The following is a 15,563-nucleotide window of genomic DNA, read 5'->3' on the forward strand; positions in this document are numbered from 1 at the left end:
GCATATATTTGCACTGATGGCACAATGGCTGGAGAGGAAAGGCTAAGAATATAAATTTTGTGTTTTCCTGCTCACACTTGAGACTAGTTCAACAGAATTTGTTATCCAAGTCTTCTTTTGGTTTTGTAAAGCAGAGATTGATAATGGTCCCTCATCACCAATATATTAACTATAAAATATAATATCACAAAGCGAAAATACAAAGACATGAAAGATAGCATTCCATTTCTTATTACAGAGAAAAAAATTTGATTGTTTTTTTGACCACAGACTACTTTTATATGTAAATCTCCACTGAAAGTAGAACAAAAAACCAAAAGCAAGAGAGCAAACTGCAATGAACAGCCACATTGGGACAATGACCTTTCTTATCATCTAGATAGACCTGAATATGATCCTGCTTTTATGGCTTATTTAGAGTAATTTATTTGAACAATAAATGCATGGAAATTAGCTTTATTATTCACCTTCAGACCAGTTTAATAATGGAAAACTTTAGATCACTACTATGGCCATGGAAGGAAAGACATTAGACAATACATTTCAGTACTGAGTTATTTATCTTCAGAAATCACTTAAGGCAGCAATATGGGGGAGGGCAAATCATTGGCTAAGCCTGATTTTTAATCTAAATATGTTGAAACAGTGGGCTGCAACATTGCTCATAATAAAAATCTTTATTTTACTGTGCTTGCAAAATTGCTTTCCACTGCTCTTGAATAAGCACTATGAAATTGGAATTCAGTGTATTTAAGCTGCAATAATGATTGCAAAGCTTGGCAGGCACCCACATGGTGACCTCATAGATTTTGGAGTCTTTACAGGACCTGAAGAGAGAAATAGCCAGAGAAAGGGTGGCTTTCACTATCTCATACAATGACGCAGAAAGGACCTTTTGTTTGCATAGTTTTTCAGGCTCCTCGAGTGTTGTGCAAACATAAGGGTTAGGGTTATGTTCATCTACGATGCAATTCCAATAAAAGGGAAACATTAACATTGTCCGACTACAGCCTACAGGGTATTGAGGGCACTTAATGGTAAGGACTTTTAAATTTGAAGGTCTAATCACATTATGCACATCACCTCTACTTAATTAATTTTTATTCTGATAGTGGCCTTAAATTCCAGAGTGAGACTTCAGCTAAAGTGTAGACATATATTAACTTGTGTGTGTCAGTAAACCGTAGCCTTTGAAATCACCAGAGTCTAGTAATGCATTGGTCACATCTATCAACAAAGTAGTAAAGCATTAGGTTTCTCAAGGATAAACAGTACTGAATATCTTTCTGTATATACAATACTGCATGTATGTTTTTTTGCCTCAACCAACACATTTGTGCTGCAAGGTGTAGGGTTGCCTCTAGATGATGATAGGAGTTTCCAAGACTTTATTATTTTGATTGGCTGCTAAGATTATTGCACATGGTAAAAATATCAACTGAGAAGATAACATTAACAGGAATTTGTATTTGCTGAAGTGATGAACTATAGCACTATATGTTCTGTTTTTTTTTTAGTATTTACCACTCCACAGTATAATTACTGATAAACGCTGGTTTCACCTATTAAATAGTAAAAATGGCATCATTCAGATATGCTTTCTTTGTGCAGGTTTGGTTGTCACACTGCCATTTTTACTTGGTTTAGTCATATAGGCCTTTTTCACAGCAGATGTTTTGACTTATCATACCAGGAAAGGCACAAGTGTAACCAATAACATGAATGCTGGCCTGTTTTCCTTTTAACGGTCTCACTAAGTCATGTCCGTGAGCCAGCAGGCACAAAAGCAGGGCCCTGGAAGTGGAAGTGGAATGTAGCCGCCATTGATGTTATTAATTACCTCTGTTTGTTTCTTTCTATGACATATCAAACAGCCTGAAGTGAAAAAGGCATACTGGCTCACTTTAAATCTTTGAATTATTCTGTTGAAACAAACATTCATTTTTCATGAAAGTAGTTCCTAATGCCCGTATTGGGCACTCATCCACCAAACCCATTTGACCCATTTTTGACATACTTGAACCGCTGTGTGGTTGGCATAGGTATGCAAAGATAGGATTAAGGCTTCCAGGAAAATATCATTAAATGCAAGACTATGGTCTTTGCCCACCACACTAAATAGTGAGAGTAATTTGAAATCATAGTTCATGTGATCACCTGGTGCATGCTTGTATATAATAGTAGACTTTATGTTGTATTGCTGTCCCTATGCCACAACAGTCTTGCTACAACATGTATCAAAATTCCTCAATCAACACTGGGACTTTGCTGACACTTGCCTCATATTCCTGTGAAAACTTGAGGTTGTCGTTGGCTTTCAGGCGCTCCAGATGATCTGCCAGGTCCATGATCGGGATCGGAGGGTGGCTGGCCATACCTGTCAATAAGATGGACTGAAGGTCAGTCACCAGTCTTGTAAGAGGCCATTACCCAAGCACAAGCCAACAGTGAATCATAAGATAAGCAGCATGTGTGTTTAACAGGGGAGAATGGAAGAGTGGATCTTGTTAGGCTAGGTTGTTCACTCAAAGCAGTGGCCATGCTCATAAAGAGGATAGGGACACGGAAGCCAATGAGAAGTCATCGAGCACACTTTCCCCATTGGGACTCTCCCTATTGAGAGAGAAGAAAGTTATTCACACGGAAAGCTGCAGTGTATCGTTAGCATGACAGTAAGACACAGACACAGACATCCGAAAAAACAAACAAAACATTCAAAATGTTAGGCCAGATGTTGACGTCTGCTTTGAGTGATGACATGTTTTCAAGCTGTCATTTCAAACTCCGCCTCCTTTGATGACATAGCATACACCAGATGGATTAGATGGGGATGGGAATACAAGACTAGGCAGAAAAAAAGGAAAAGAAGGGAATTAAAGCTTAAAAGGAAAAACAAAAAAAACAAAAAACCCCAAAACAAATCATGTCAAATGCATAATCGAGACCAACTAACTTGACAAATGGAGGTTACTGGGGTGACTGGGCGCACCTGAACCTGTGGAGGAAACGGCGGTGTAATTAAATACATTGCAGACGTCAGAGCAAAGTGATGACTATTTTTTTCACAAACAGAAGGTAGAAATTGAAATGTGACAAGAAGTAGTTGAATGATTGTGTACTCTAAATGAGACATTCATTAGTAACGTACAAATCATCATGCTAGAAGCTTGGCTAAGCCAACATGCTTATTTCACAGAAATAAGAAAGCGTACAGCGAATAAAAATCCTGGCAGCACAAACCAAAGTCAAGCAACCATAGGATATTATTTGACATTTGTTTTAACCTGAGGATGCTGAAATGGTGATATACTACTTGCATAGTGTGCAGCATAAAGTTTCAGCCTGCTGTTAAGTTCGTTTAACTTTGGCAATGTAGAATTGACATTGTTGGATACTGGGTGGTAGTCAGGGTATCTATGTCATCAGCATATTTAAGAGCTTAGATGTAGGGAAAAGATCAAAAGTGTACTGTTTTAACAATAATGGCGCCCAATAAAACACATTTTTGTATATGCTTTGTATAGATTCAGATAAAGAATTCAGATGCCATTTGGACACTCCAGTTAGATGATCGTTTCCCTCTCCAACAATGAGGTGATGTTTAATTTTGGTTGCAGACACAAGTGGGCATTAGCTAATGGAGGCTTTGCCTCATTTTCCCACCCACTTTCACGTCTCTCTGAAAGACGGCAAAGGATGTTTCTATTGCAGCCCACTACTCAAAATCCATTTCCACCACTGGGGGACAATAAAAGTACCATTTGCAACACGCTGTCACTCAAACATCAAGCATCCTTAAGATGAAAATGTTCATTGAGGGGTAAAAAGGTGAAAAGAAGGGTAGAGAGAGTAGGGGAGAGAGGTGGTCTAATGTAAAAGTGCTTCAGGACTTAAGAGAAAGTGATCACGTGGTAAAAATGTTTGGTCCTTTTCGGGAAGTGAGATAGTCAAGATACCAGCTCTCAGAGAGGCTATTGGGGGAAAAAATTATGGCTTGAGAGGTGAGTGAAATAGTTGGAGGATGGTTGAGATCACTCTGAACCAAAACGAAAAATACCCCTCTGCCAGGATGAAACAGCCAGTAATGGTCCTAACACCATTGAAGAGCTTTCATAAATATGCATAATCTTTTTCAGAAATGAGTCTGCAGAGATAATTCATCCTCCTTTTATACTAGCTGACTTGAAAAATACGGCTTTGATATTACAACATTATTGGCAGTCTCTGAACACCTGTCTCAAAGTAGGCAGTGCCAGAGGAACTCAAACAGCAGTTAAGTGTGTCTCTGTTGGTCTGGAGGGCAGCAGAGATGCCTATCACCTTTCCAGGTGATACATGGACTGTGACTCTCCATTCGAGAAACAACCACATGACTGAGCCAAGGCATGACCACTGATCACCACTCACCTCAGCATTAAAGGGCAGAGCGAGTAAACACTAGTGTTTACAGCTTGTCACCACCTTTTCATCTCTATCCATTGACTCACAAAATGAAACACAGAGCTAGAGACACATTTTGTATTTCCCTCACCTTCCACAATGCTGTATCCCAGGACTTCCAGCAGCAGGATACTGTTCAGGCAGGACTGTACTATTCTGAGTAAGCATGACAAGTGCTGATGACCTGGATAACCCAGGTGCAGAGGAAGATAACAACTGCCATGAAACTGTCAAGCTTGCATTTCTGTTTCTTCATTTTGTACTGATAAGTGTCTCCAGGGAGGACACTGTAAGTTTTGAACCGCTGTGCCTTCTCTAAGCACCTGTCCATTGTCTACCTGCAAACTGCTTGGTTGTATAACGCCAATCTCATTGCCAAGATGATGGGAACTTTTAGGACGTGATTATATTATGCTTCAGCGTCAGCAGTGGTTGCAAATGTGGGAACAATGGATGCTGTGAAGCTACTTGAGAATATATGTTTTTCAGCAAGCAATCAGTCGCACTGACAACCATTTCCACAGTGCATATTTAGTGGTAAATTCACAGTCAATGATATAGATGTTACTGGCTTCATTTTGAATACTCACCAGGTGTTTGGAAGTTGAGACGTCGAAGCTCAACAGGGTCAGTGGGATGATGCAGTGGCATTTCCTTGCTGTTGGGGAGACTGCCCTTCCTAGCTTCAGATTCTGCTCTTTTTCTGCAGGATAAACAGCAAATTGTATTTTTGATGACTTATTTAAAATGAATAATGAAGGCAAATACTGTATATAATTAGGAAGGTTACAGGACTACATTCTTACAGTACATTAGGCTACAGAGGGTGGACTAGATAACATCACTTCAGTTTAATGCAATCCAATACAGTAGCCCTTAGCTATTACATACTACCCCTGGAAGCCTGTATTGCTCACTTTTCAATGAGAGTGTCAGATAGGGTGTTGATTCAACTCTATAGTAATTTTGAAGATGTAGTAAGGGGTAATGTTGGTTGCAATGTATTGTAACCTGGTTCTGTTACTGTATTTTAAAACAAACAAAAAAAACTTTACACGTGTCACAAAGGTATCACTTAGTAAGGGGCTATTGTACTTTGTATGTTTGTAATATGTTGTAGATTTTTCTTATTTGTTCCACTCCCTTTTATTTTAGGTTATTTTTCAGTATTTTGAATGCAAGATTTGGGATTCATATTGTTTAGAGAGTCTGTGATATTTTCTCTTTTTCACATATTTTAAGTGTACAAAATTGTCACTTCAAAAATAAGCTGCCATATGAATCAAGTGTCAGTTTCATAAAAGGTAATGTGATTTGTTCATTCACAAGACTCAATACAACAATGATTGGGGGAGATCACTAGAAATTAAAGCATATCATAATGGGAAGACAATTTGGTCGTTATATGGCATTGTAAATTCAAAGTTTATTAGTGGGAAAACTCAAACCATTTGTGCTTTGATTTCCCAATAAATGCCTGCTAGCTGCTGTCATAGAAACAATGCTGAATTGCTAATAGTAAGTAACGTGTTTAACATATGTTCATTTTGATTAAGCACATAGCATGATTTCACAAATGAACTGCAGTGGGCGACCAATTTCCATATGTTTAGATATGATATGTACAGAGAAAAAGGCTTTAAAGGGATTACTTCTTTCTCACTCTTACCTGTCTGGTTTGCTGCTCCAGTGGTCAGCAAGGAAAGAAATATTGACACAACATTAGGTGCCAAAACCTTAGGCTTTAGTGGAGAATTCCAGAAACGTTCTTTGGAATAAGTGATTGACTCACTACGTAAGAGACAAAAGATACCAATCATATCTCAGTTTTGCTTTGTGTGCAACATCAGTGATGCTTCACTTCTGAGAGTATACTCAATTATGCAGCCTTGGGGCTCTTTGTTTCAAATACTAAAATTTTTCCCAGGTGCATCCAAGATTTGTAATTTGTATCTCTGCTATTTCAAGCAATTTCAGCTGATTAGTGCCTGTTCAAGCATAAAAATAATCTCTTGACTTCTAATTGTTGTCTGTCTTTTCCTACAAATAAGTCTACCACTGTTACATTTATTAAAATCAAGAATTATGCATATTTAGGATTTATGCATGTGATAATATAAATACCATAATTTATTGGTCTGGTGGCAATAAATTGACATCAATTATTCTAAGTGTTAGGTGTATAATTTACTCTGTTTTGTTTCTCTCAGATGAAGATCCCCATTGTTATCCCCGTGTCTTTTTCCAGAGCTCAACATCACATGATTGTCGCTCTTTGTTTTGCACAAAAGGAGCATCCTGTCACATAAAATTAATCTTTACAGGAGAAATATCTCCTGGTTATGCACTGAATATTCCCAAATGTGAAGGTGGCACTGGCATGATAATTGATGCGTAAATCTGCCTGCCACAAATGGAAACACTGAAGCCAACTGCACACACAATCTTTGTTGAGTTTCAATTCACCTTTTTTATTATCCAAACCAAAACTTGAGTAGATCCCAAGGATAATAAGGTGTAAGAGAGAGAGCCAGAATAAAGTAGTACGCATAAACCTCTTTCATTACGCTGATACTATTGATGGATTTTTTTTGTCTTCAGCATTTGTGCTGTTACTGATTATAGCTTGTGCTGACTCTTCACTTACTGACCATACCTTCCCAAAATTACTTCTTGAGGACCACTGTGAAATTCTGCTTAGGACGCGATACTTTATTAAATGAACTTTGCAGAAAATATTCCTTATTTAAAAGGTGAGAAGAGATAGCAAAGGATGGAAATAATCTGTGTGTAGATGCATGCATGTCAAATATGTGCATGTGTGTGTCCTGGCAAAGCAGGAGGGCAGCATAAGGTCAGAGTCAGGATCTAGAGCTGAGTTCCCTTGTGGAATGGGTAGTATTAAAAGGGGAGGGGTTAGGGGTGGCTGGGACGCTGGCCCAGGCACCAGGGCTTCTCTAAAGCTGCACACACATGCAGTGACATGCAGCAGATAGTCAAAGCTCTCCCCGCCTATGCTTGACTGATGAGCAGTGACAGCACAAGGACTGGCTACCACTTGGGGGTTTCATACAAAAAAGGCTGTTTTGATTCGGTTTGAAAGCGCACTACCGCAAGTGTTTTCTACAGTTTTACATGTTTTTGAGTGTGTGTTTGTGCATGCAGGGGGTAGATGGATGTGTCTGATTAACTTTCAGTCAACTCACATGTCTGTGTGAAGGATTGGGGCATCTGCATTTGATGGCTTGACAGTTTGGGTAGCTGTGTGCCTGGACTTACTCATCCGAGATTTAGAGTGTGTTTGTGCTACTGAGAGTGAGGGTCATAGATAGTTCGAGGATCAACACGCCTCATGCTTTTAGGTAAAAATCTTACGTTTAGTGTCTGGATTCAAACGTGCTGACCATGTTGGTTTCATGAATGTTAAATATTGAATGATAGCACATAAATTTTAAGTGGCTATACATGAAGTGAATTGAAATGCACATATATAAGTAATAATTTGTATGTGGTACACGTCGCTGTCCCCTTGGAGTGAATGTGTTCCAGTATTGTATGTACAGTATTTATGCTAAGTGTCATGGTAGTTGTCCCATCTGAGGTGGATTCTTGTGTGGGGGGAAAAAAGTCCGTCTTATGTGTGGACCATTCCATGTCCTTACCTCTTGTAGAGGAGGATGGCAATGACAATGCATATGATGAAGACAACTGCTAGGACAGGGCCCACCACCCAGATGAGACCTTCCTCCTCATCGATAATTGGCTGGGGGTCAATATCAGCTGACACAACGGGGTCAGAGTAGGGGCTGGTGGCATACATGATCTGAGCCAGGGAAAAGCGAATCTGTGATTAATACTCTACTGTCAATGAAAATCTTTTTTTTTCAACCATCATATGCTACTTATACACATTGGACATCATGCAACTCCCTTTCTCATTATTTTATCTATCATCTGGTGATTTAGAAAGATATTTTCTTGATTGTCAAAGGCACAATGTGATATACTAAGACATATCAAAACTGATCTTTGACCTTGAGTTGCATCAACATCCAGAACTGAATTGTGAAGGAAACAGTAGATCCAATCTTACTTTAGGATATTCAAAGCATTACTTCAAGTCGTCAATCAATTTTCCCCCACTACAGAGCAAATCTAACATGACGATGACAAAGACAGCATGACCAACAATACAAATTAAAAGCCAGTTCAAAGTTTTGCTGTGTAATTGCTGCTAAACTGCAGTTTGACCAATCAAAATTATCTTCAATATCTCGCCTATGCAGGAGCCTTGATTGAACTATTTCACATTCTAAGAGAAGATAAAAAAAAAGGTCTTGTGGGAAGAAAATATATGCTTCAACGGGCAAATTAGAGATTTTCCTCCGTCCATCATTATCATTTTTGCTCTACCTGAGCTCAGGGTTAGCGGAGAGTGTGTGAGGCAGCACTATAGACCCCGCAGCTCATCAAATCCATCATCTCGCCTGCAGCTGCCTAATCATGCGGCTTTCAGGTCTTCCATCCAGACAGACACATGCACACATACACACTAGCTGCAGCAGTGGAGATAAGGTGGATTGCACGTAGGACGCAATTAAAGAGGAGCTCTGTTATCGAGGTATTCTTGTGATCAGCTAAGGTCTTAAGGGGTTTCTCTCCCTAAAGCAGCAGGGGTCAGCTGCAGCTTTAAGTTTTTAAGTCAAACCTCACAAGGGCTGAGAATAACACATCTGACCAGAAGCAAACTCTGACCCTCCGCAAAGATGAAGTCGATTGAACCCTCTATGCCTATTAATATGTACAGTTTTCAACACAAAGAACATGATATCACTATCAAGGGATATCTCATATGGATAAAACTGAGACAATACACCTACATACATGTATACATGTGCATGAGAGAGAGCAGACTTACGTTTTCAGACATCTCTAGAACAGCAAGCACAAAGAAGATATACTCCTGGCCATTCTGGAGTTGCTTGTTTTCAAAGTCCCCGTAGGTCTTGCCGTCTCCCAGGGTGAACTCTTTAGGCAGGTCTTTGAAGTAGGCAGCGATATAGGATTTGGGTTCTGCCTGCCTCCGGAACCGAAGGCCTCTGCTAGTTCGGTTTATCTCCTTCAGCAGCTACAGTGAGGAGTAAGAAGCAGACAGTTGATAACACACAGGGACACGTTCCAACACACACATGAAAACAAATCCACACAAACCAAATCTGTCTGTTCAGATTTTTTTCTGATTGCTGAGCTGAAAATGCAAAAAAGCAAGATGCAAAAAGCAGAAATCTACAGAAAAGATCAATGACTCATTCCATCTGTTTTTGAGTACAAACGATTTTGAGATTAAAAGATTGTATGGCTATCCACTATATAAAACAGTTGAGGATTATCCAACAGCATCAAACAGTGAGAAAGACTGAATTCATTTAAAACTCACATACAGTAGCTCAATTAATTTTTTCCGTTGATATAATCAGAAACAGTTTAGCTTAAACGTGTAGACAAATGGAATTTGGGGATCATTTTTGTTGGATTTAATTGACAGTGTACAGTTGTGTATTTTCTAATTCATTGTTTCAAATATGAATGAAAGATATCCAGACTGAGGATAAATCACATTACATATTATGTCACAAATTACAAAGTATAACAAATGATATCTTTGAAATTAAAATACCAGTATGTAACTGGCAAAGATTTCCAAAAAAATGAACACTTCAACACCGGTTTTCAAAGGGAATTATTACATATCACACCACTGTTGTAATTAATGTTAGAGCTAAGAATATCACCTTTGCCTTTGCCCTTCATACAAGTCTTTTTCATCTGACTTTAAACTTCCAGTGCAAAGCGTGGATCATAATTATGCTAATCAAGCCTGGCTAGTTGTTTGGACATCTGATTTCCTATCTCTGACTTGTGTGCACGAATGGATTCGTGTGCGTGTATGTGCACGCTGCGTGAGCCTGTCATTCACATAAGAGTGTGTGCCTTCTTGTGTGTGCTCTGTTTTGGCTGCTGGGCTGTTGGTGCTGCTCGATAATGTCTTCAATCATCTCTCCTGTCAACACGGCTAAATCTAGCTGCCCTTGGGAAAAGTTGTGAAAAGGTGAGCGCCAATATTGACAAACAAATAAATTCTGACAGAGGGGCGACTTTTGGGCAATCGGTCAAGACTACAGACATGGGCCTGTGGGCATGAGCTGTAAACCCAATGGCAGATGAGACATGGTGTGTTTTCTTTTAGCCTCCTAGAAAAGTGATATATTGTTGTGTCTATACAATAGAAATAAATATTGTAAATCTCACGAATTAAAAATTAGCTATCATTTGCCAGAGGTTTTGATTTGCAAATAAAAATCCTTTTAGCTTTTTAGAGGTTTCCATTTTCTATACATTTCGAGGAAATAGATTGCTGTACTGATTGTGGAGAACCCATTAGCTTTCAATATCTGACACTGCATCTAAAGGAATACCTTAAATGTAAGCACAGCTTGTAATGCATAGTGATAAAACCTTATTTTTCTTACACATTTAATCATGCATGCAATGCACAGAGGCTCCTGAATTGTCTCAATTGGCCTAATATAAAAGTTGTCAAGTGCATATGCAGTAGCCTAGCTTAGCTTGGAATAAGAAGAGGCATGAAGGCCTGATGCAGCTCTTCAGGTAATTACCACAGACGCAAAGAGGAGGAGGAGGAGGTGGGGATGGGGGTTGAGTTTGCAGTGCACTTGATGGCTACTTTATAGTCTCATTTCCATATGAACAGTGCTCTCTTGGGCTATTTGCATCAATCAGTGAGACTCATCTCCCGTTCATCTTGCCCTCTTAACTGCCTCAACTTATTTTTTCCAGTTTTGAGAAAAAAATGTGTGATATGGGAACACAGGTAGGCTGTTAAGAAGCTGGATACAATAACTGGATAGCAGAAAATAACTGGAATTATACATGGCATACTTTTACTATACTTTCCTGGTAACCTGAGTCATCACAACCAGCTCATCTTTTAAGCCTACCTCCTCCAAATTCATCTCATCGGGATTGTCCCAGGGTTTGAAAAACTTGCCAGTGCGCTGTTTCTTCAGAGGTACCACCACAATGTAATATGACCTGCAAAATAACATGTAAAGTACAGCATATTAACATTCTAGACAAGGTCAAATACAACTGCCAATTTCTAAAAGACACAAATTCCCTAGCTGTATTTGCAAGTTAGTTTTCACTGTTTTGTGGACACACATAATCCTGTATGAAAGCAAGAATTCAGCATTGCACAGTGCCCACCGTGTCTGGTTGCATTAGAGAGAGAAGTTTGTTTACCAGAAACCACTGAAAAAAGACACATAATCATGCTATTAGCATGTTATGTGATTATTTATCACTTGATTAGGACCATTGTATTCTATGCTTTCTGTTCAGTTTAAGCATATCCAGAGAAGACAGGCAATACAGTGACACTTCACTGGGACCCCCTGTTGGTTAATTAGAAGACTTCTGTGAATGCAGAAAAGATACAGAATTAGAGGGATTTTCATCCCTTCATCAGGGTGGCAAGAGAGATAATGGCCTCTGCCAGAGTTGGGCTTCCTGGTTGGGCACTGCACTAGCCAGCGTTTGCCAGGAAGGCAGTGTGGCAGGCTAATGGGAAACTAATTAGCTTAAGCTCTGGCATGGGAGACAGTGGATCCAGTGCATCCAGCAAGATCAAAAAACTCAAGATGGGATTGAAGCGTCAGTCTACAATCGGATGTGCTCCTTGGCCTTCTGACAACCCTGGACTCTGTTGAAGGACTATAAGAGACTATATAGGGCATACAGGAGTGAGCATAAATGAGTCGGGCTGCTTCACTATGTAATGACTGAGGTGAGGTGGATATTACATTGAAATGTAGGGATGAATATAAATGACTTTTTGTTGGAAGAATTACCCCTGACAAGGTCACCTATCAAGTTAACTTGTTCATTTCCATCCAAAATGCTTCCGTAAGAAATAATAATCATTAGTATGGAAAATAACAAAGAAAAAGAGAGTTCCATTGCACCATAGTAATGTCTTTATCAGTCCAATAATATTATGCTTGATTCTGAGACAAGATTTGGTTTGTTGAAGTCTACAGCTTACAATACTGTTATCCTGCGTTAATATAAATGCAATAACACGGTTAATAAAAAAAAAAAAAACACTGCAGTGATTGAACTGACAAAATGCAAGTGGACTTTAGGGCTTCTCAGCTGTTTCAAATCATCATGTTTAGCAGGCAGCTCTAATAGCAAGCTATTCGAAATCATTGGCACTTACCTTACTCTCTCAGATGTTTGCACTGATGGTAGCTCTACAGTCACCATACCATCTGAGTTTGTCTTGCCAATCAGGTACGGTTTGGTGCGAAGGATGTCTGGGGCCGTCATGGTGGACACGCGGTGCTGCAGACCTCCGGCACTGTTGCCACGGTTGGTCAGGAGGAAGGAGTACTGTGTCTCAGGTTGGAGACCTGTGATTAGCTTCTGTGTTAGCTTCCCATCCACCTCCACGCTCTGGCCATTATCGTAGAGGATCTGTATGCGAATGAGTTGATGTTTCATGTATACATTGAAGTATTGGTTTTGGATATTATATGAATAATATTTCATGTCAAAGTAATGTGAAGAGCATCTCAATACATGTGAAAATGTTGTTTTTATCTAGTTAGTGCTCACGGTGAAAGGTTGAGCTGGGTTGTAGGTGTCTGGGATTTCCCAGGTCAGCCACACTGATGTCTTCATGGCAGCTTTCACGTGAAAATTTTTTGCAAACACTGCTAAAAGAAAGGGGGAGCAGGTGATTTAGACACAAAACATCCCTTTTTATCTGTCCACACCAGTGGTCCCACACCAGCGCTTACCTGAGAATGTCTCCTTCAAGTCCAGGCTGAAATCAGTACTACACTGAACTCAACACTGTCCTCTTACCTTCTTACCAACACCAACTCTTAAGTTAATGACTGAGCTTTGCTTGACTGACAAGACACAAAGAGACACATATACTTACTCCATGTGAGTTTCTTAAATCATGCTTAGATTATGGAGTCTAAGGGTACGGACACATGTTAATAACAGAGTCCTCTGGTTGATTCCATATTTTCTCAACTTCTGCCATTTGAGGCTTTCTGAGGAACCTGCTTTGGTTGCAAAAGGCTGCACAGGGAAAAGCTGAAAATAAAAGGGAAAGGGCTTAAAAGGTTCAGGGACTGGTCCTACCTTGATCCAAAGGCTGTGTCCTGAATTGGACACTTGGGCTATAGGGACCAGAACCCTTGCTGGTGAAGGCACACATTTTAATATCATAAGTGGTATCTGCCTTAAGGCCATCCAGGATGACTGTTGATTCCGGGGCTGTGATGAAGAGTTCTGAGGGACTGCGTGGGCTGTTGATGTCTTTATACTGCAGAGCATATTTTACTATTTGGCCGTTTCGCTCTGCCAGTAACACAGGTTGCCAGCTAACCTGAATGGTGGAGGTGGTGGCACCCCCAGCTGTAATGCTCTGAGGGTAGCCGCTTGGGACATCCTCATTTGTGGTGACTTCTTTGACTGTCTCTTCGCCAAAGCCCACCTTGTTGCGTGCAGAAAGACGGAAAGTATATGAGGCTCCCTTATGGATCTCTTTGGTAGTGTAGTGGTTCTCGCGTTCAGGGAACTCAATGACAGTCAGTGGGTCCACGTCTTTGCGGCCAAAACGGAGGCGATAGCCTTGTAGTGCCCCATGGGTTAATGCTGGGGGATGCCACTGGAGGAGAGCTGTGCCCATGTTGGTTGTACTGACCATTAGCCGAGGTTTATCAGGAACTATGCACCAATGGAGAAAAGGACAAATTGTTACGTATATCGATAACCATGTTTCTATCCATTTGTTTCCAGGCATTTAGTATCAGTCGATCTACTATCTGTCTTCAGTCTGTGTGTCTTTTACTGTGGCTTAATGCTGTAAAGAGGTGAGTAAAGAGCTGAACAGGGCTGTCCTTTTTTTCTTGTCTGTCTTTCAGGCTTTACATTTTCCATTACTTTAAAAGTGCATTCAGCATTGCCGTGTTATACCAGTGAGTAAGAGTTATTGCATTAAATAAGACAGCAATTAGCTGCTTTCACACTTTTCATGCTCTGTGGCAAGAATATTTGCCTAGTGCTTTTTTCACATTAGCCGCAGTTTCACTGCTTTACAAAGCAGAAATGCAGTTTTACATGAACATAAAATATATTAGCAGTGACGGGTTATGCTACCTGCACCAGTGGTGGTGATCAGTTTGGGCTTGCTGCGTGCACCGTCACCCTTTGTCGTGTAGGCTGCCACAGTAACTGAATACGTGGTCTCAGCCTGCAGCTCTGTGATGATCATTTCCTGTAAAGATGCAGGACTTAAGTTGCAGGACACAAACTTGCTGATTTGCAGATTTAAGCATGCAGAGAGATACAATTGGGATGTAATGTCAGCATAAGCATGAAGGACACAGCAGACACGTGTTCTCAGCATATACTTAAAATTCAGGCACACTTCAGTGGATGAGGATAGAGTTAATAAGCTTTAGTCAATAAATTACTTGGCATCTCGGCTTCTCTGTATTACAAAAAAGCATTTGCCGGTCAGTTTAGTTTGAATTTCCTCTAAACAAAATGTTAGCCAAGGAGTTCCATATGTTGTTTTTAAGGTGAACATCTGAAGAAGGTGAAATAGGGTTCAAGCTTTTGTTAAAAATCAGGGCATAAACTCCTATTGCACAAAAGACACATGCCATTCATGCAGATGATGACAGCAGAGGAAATAAGATCGAAATTTTGTCAAGTTTAGCTACTCACATGTTCAGTTGAATCATCATATTCCCACTGATTATGATATCAGAATATGGAGAGAAAAGAAACAACAGATAAGGCCAAGTACACACACTGATCACTGTTGAGAAAATATACACATGCAGTTTGTCTGCAAAAACAACTATAGTAAAATTAGCGATAATCATATACAGACTTTTGCAGATAAATATGCACCCATTGCATCCAGTAGATTATAGTAGATTATATCTAGTGACAAAACAGTCAGTCATTATTTTACTTAGTTCAGTAATTGATATTACATGATGAAAATTAGC

The 15,563-nt window shown here is 39.8% G+C and overlaps 1 protein-coding gene across 15 annotated transcripts in view; it reads right to left on the reverse strand.

The window, feature by feature from the left end:
* The window catches only part of LOC120797133 (receptor-type tyrosine-protein phosphatase delta-like), a 132,152-nt gene that overhangs the window by 19,319 nt on the left and 97,270 nt on the right, over positions 1 to 15,563 (reverse strand). For 3 of the 15 annotated variants that reach the window (XM_040140448.1, XM_040140446.1, XM_040140461.1), the window contains 11 exons: positions 15,274 to 15,300; positions 14,701 to 14,818; positions 13,681 to 14,268; positions 13,141 to 13,241; positions 12,743 to 12,999; positions 11,460 to 11,553; positions 9,359 to 9,568; positions 8,103 to 8,263; positions 5,031 to 5,143; positions 2,954 to 2,995; positions 2,280 to 2,377 (listed from right to left, as the gene is read on the reverse strand). In XM_040140448.1, coding sequence (XP_039996382.1) covers positions 2,280 to 2,377; positions 2,954 to 2,995; positions 5,031 to 5,143; positions 8,103 to 8,263; positions 9,359 to 9,568; positions 11,460 to 11,553; positions 12,743 to 12,999; positions 13,141 to 13,241; positions 13,681 to 14,268; positions 14,701 to 14,818; positions 15,274 to 15,300 — 1,809 coding nt within the window. The remainder of the gene's footprint in view (positions 1 to 2,279; positions 2,378 to 2,953; positions 2,996 to 5,030; positions 5,144 to 8,102; positions 8,264 to 9,358; positions 9,569 to 11,459; positions 11,554 to 12,742; positions 13,000 to 13,140; positions 13,242 to 13,680; positions 14,269 to 14,700; positions 14,819 to 15,273; positions 15,301 to 15,563) is intronic. The other 12 variants (XM_040140449.1, XM_040140447.1, XM_040140451.1 and 9 more) reach the window with 7 other exon arrangements.

Source organism: Xiphias gladius, chromosome 12 (assembly GCF_016859285.1).
Source record: "Xiphias gladius isolate SHS-SW01 ecotype Sanya breed wild chromosome 12, ASM1685928v1, whole genome shotgun sequence".
Lineage (NCBI taxonomy): Eukaryota > Metazoa > Chordata > Actinopteri > Istiophoriformes > Xiphiidae > Xiphias > Xiphias gladius.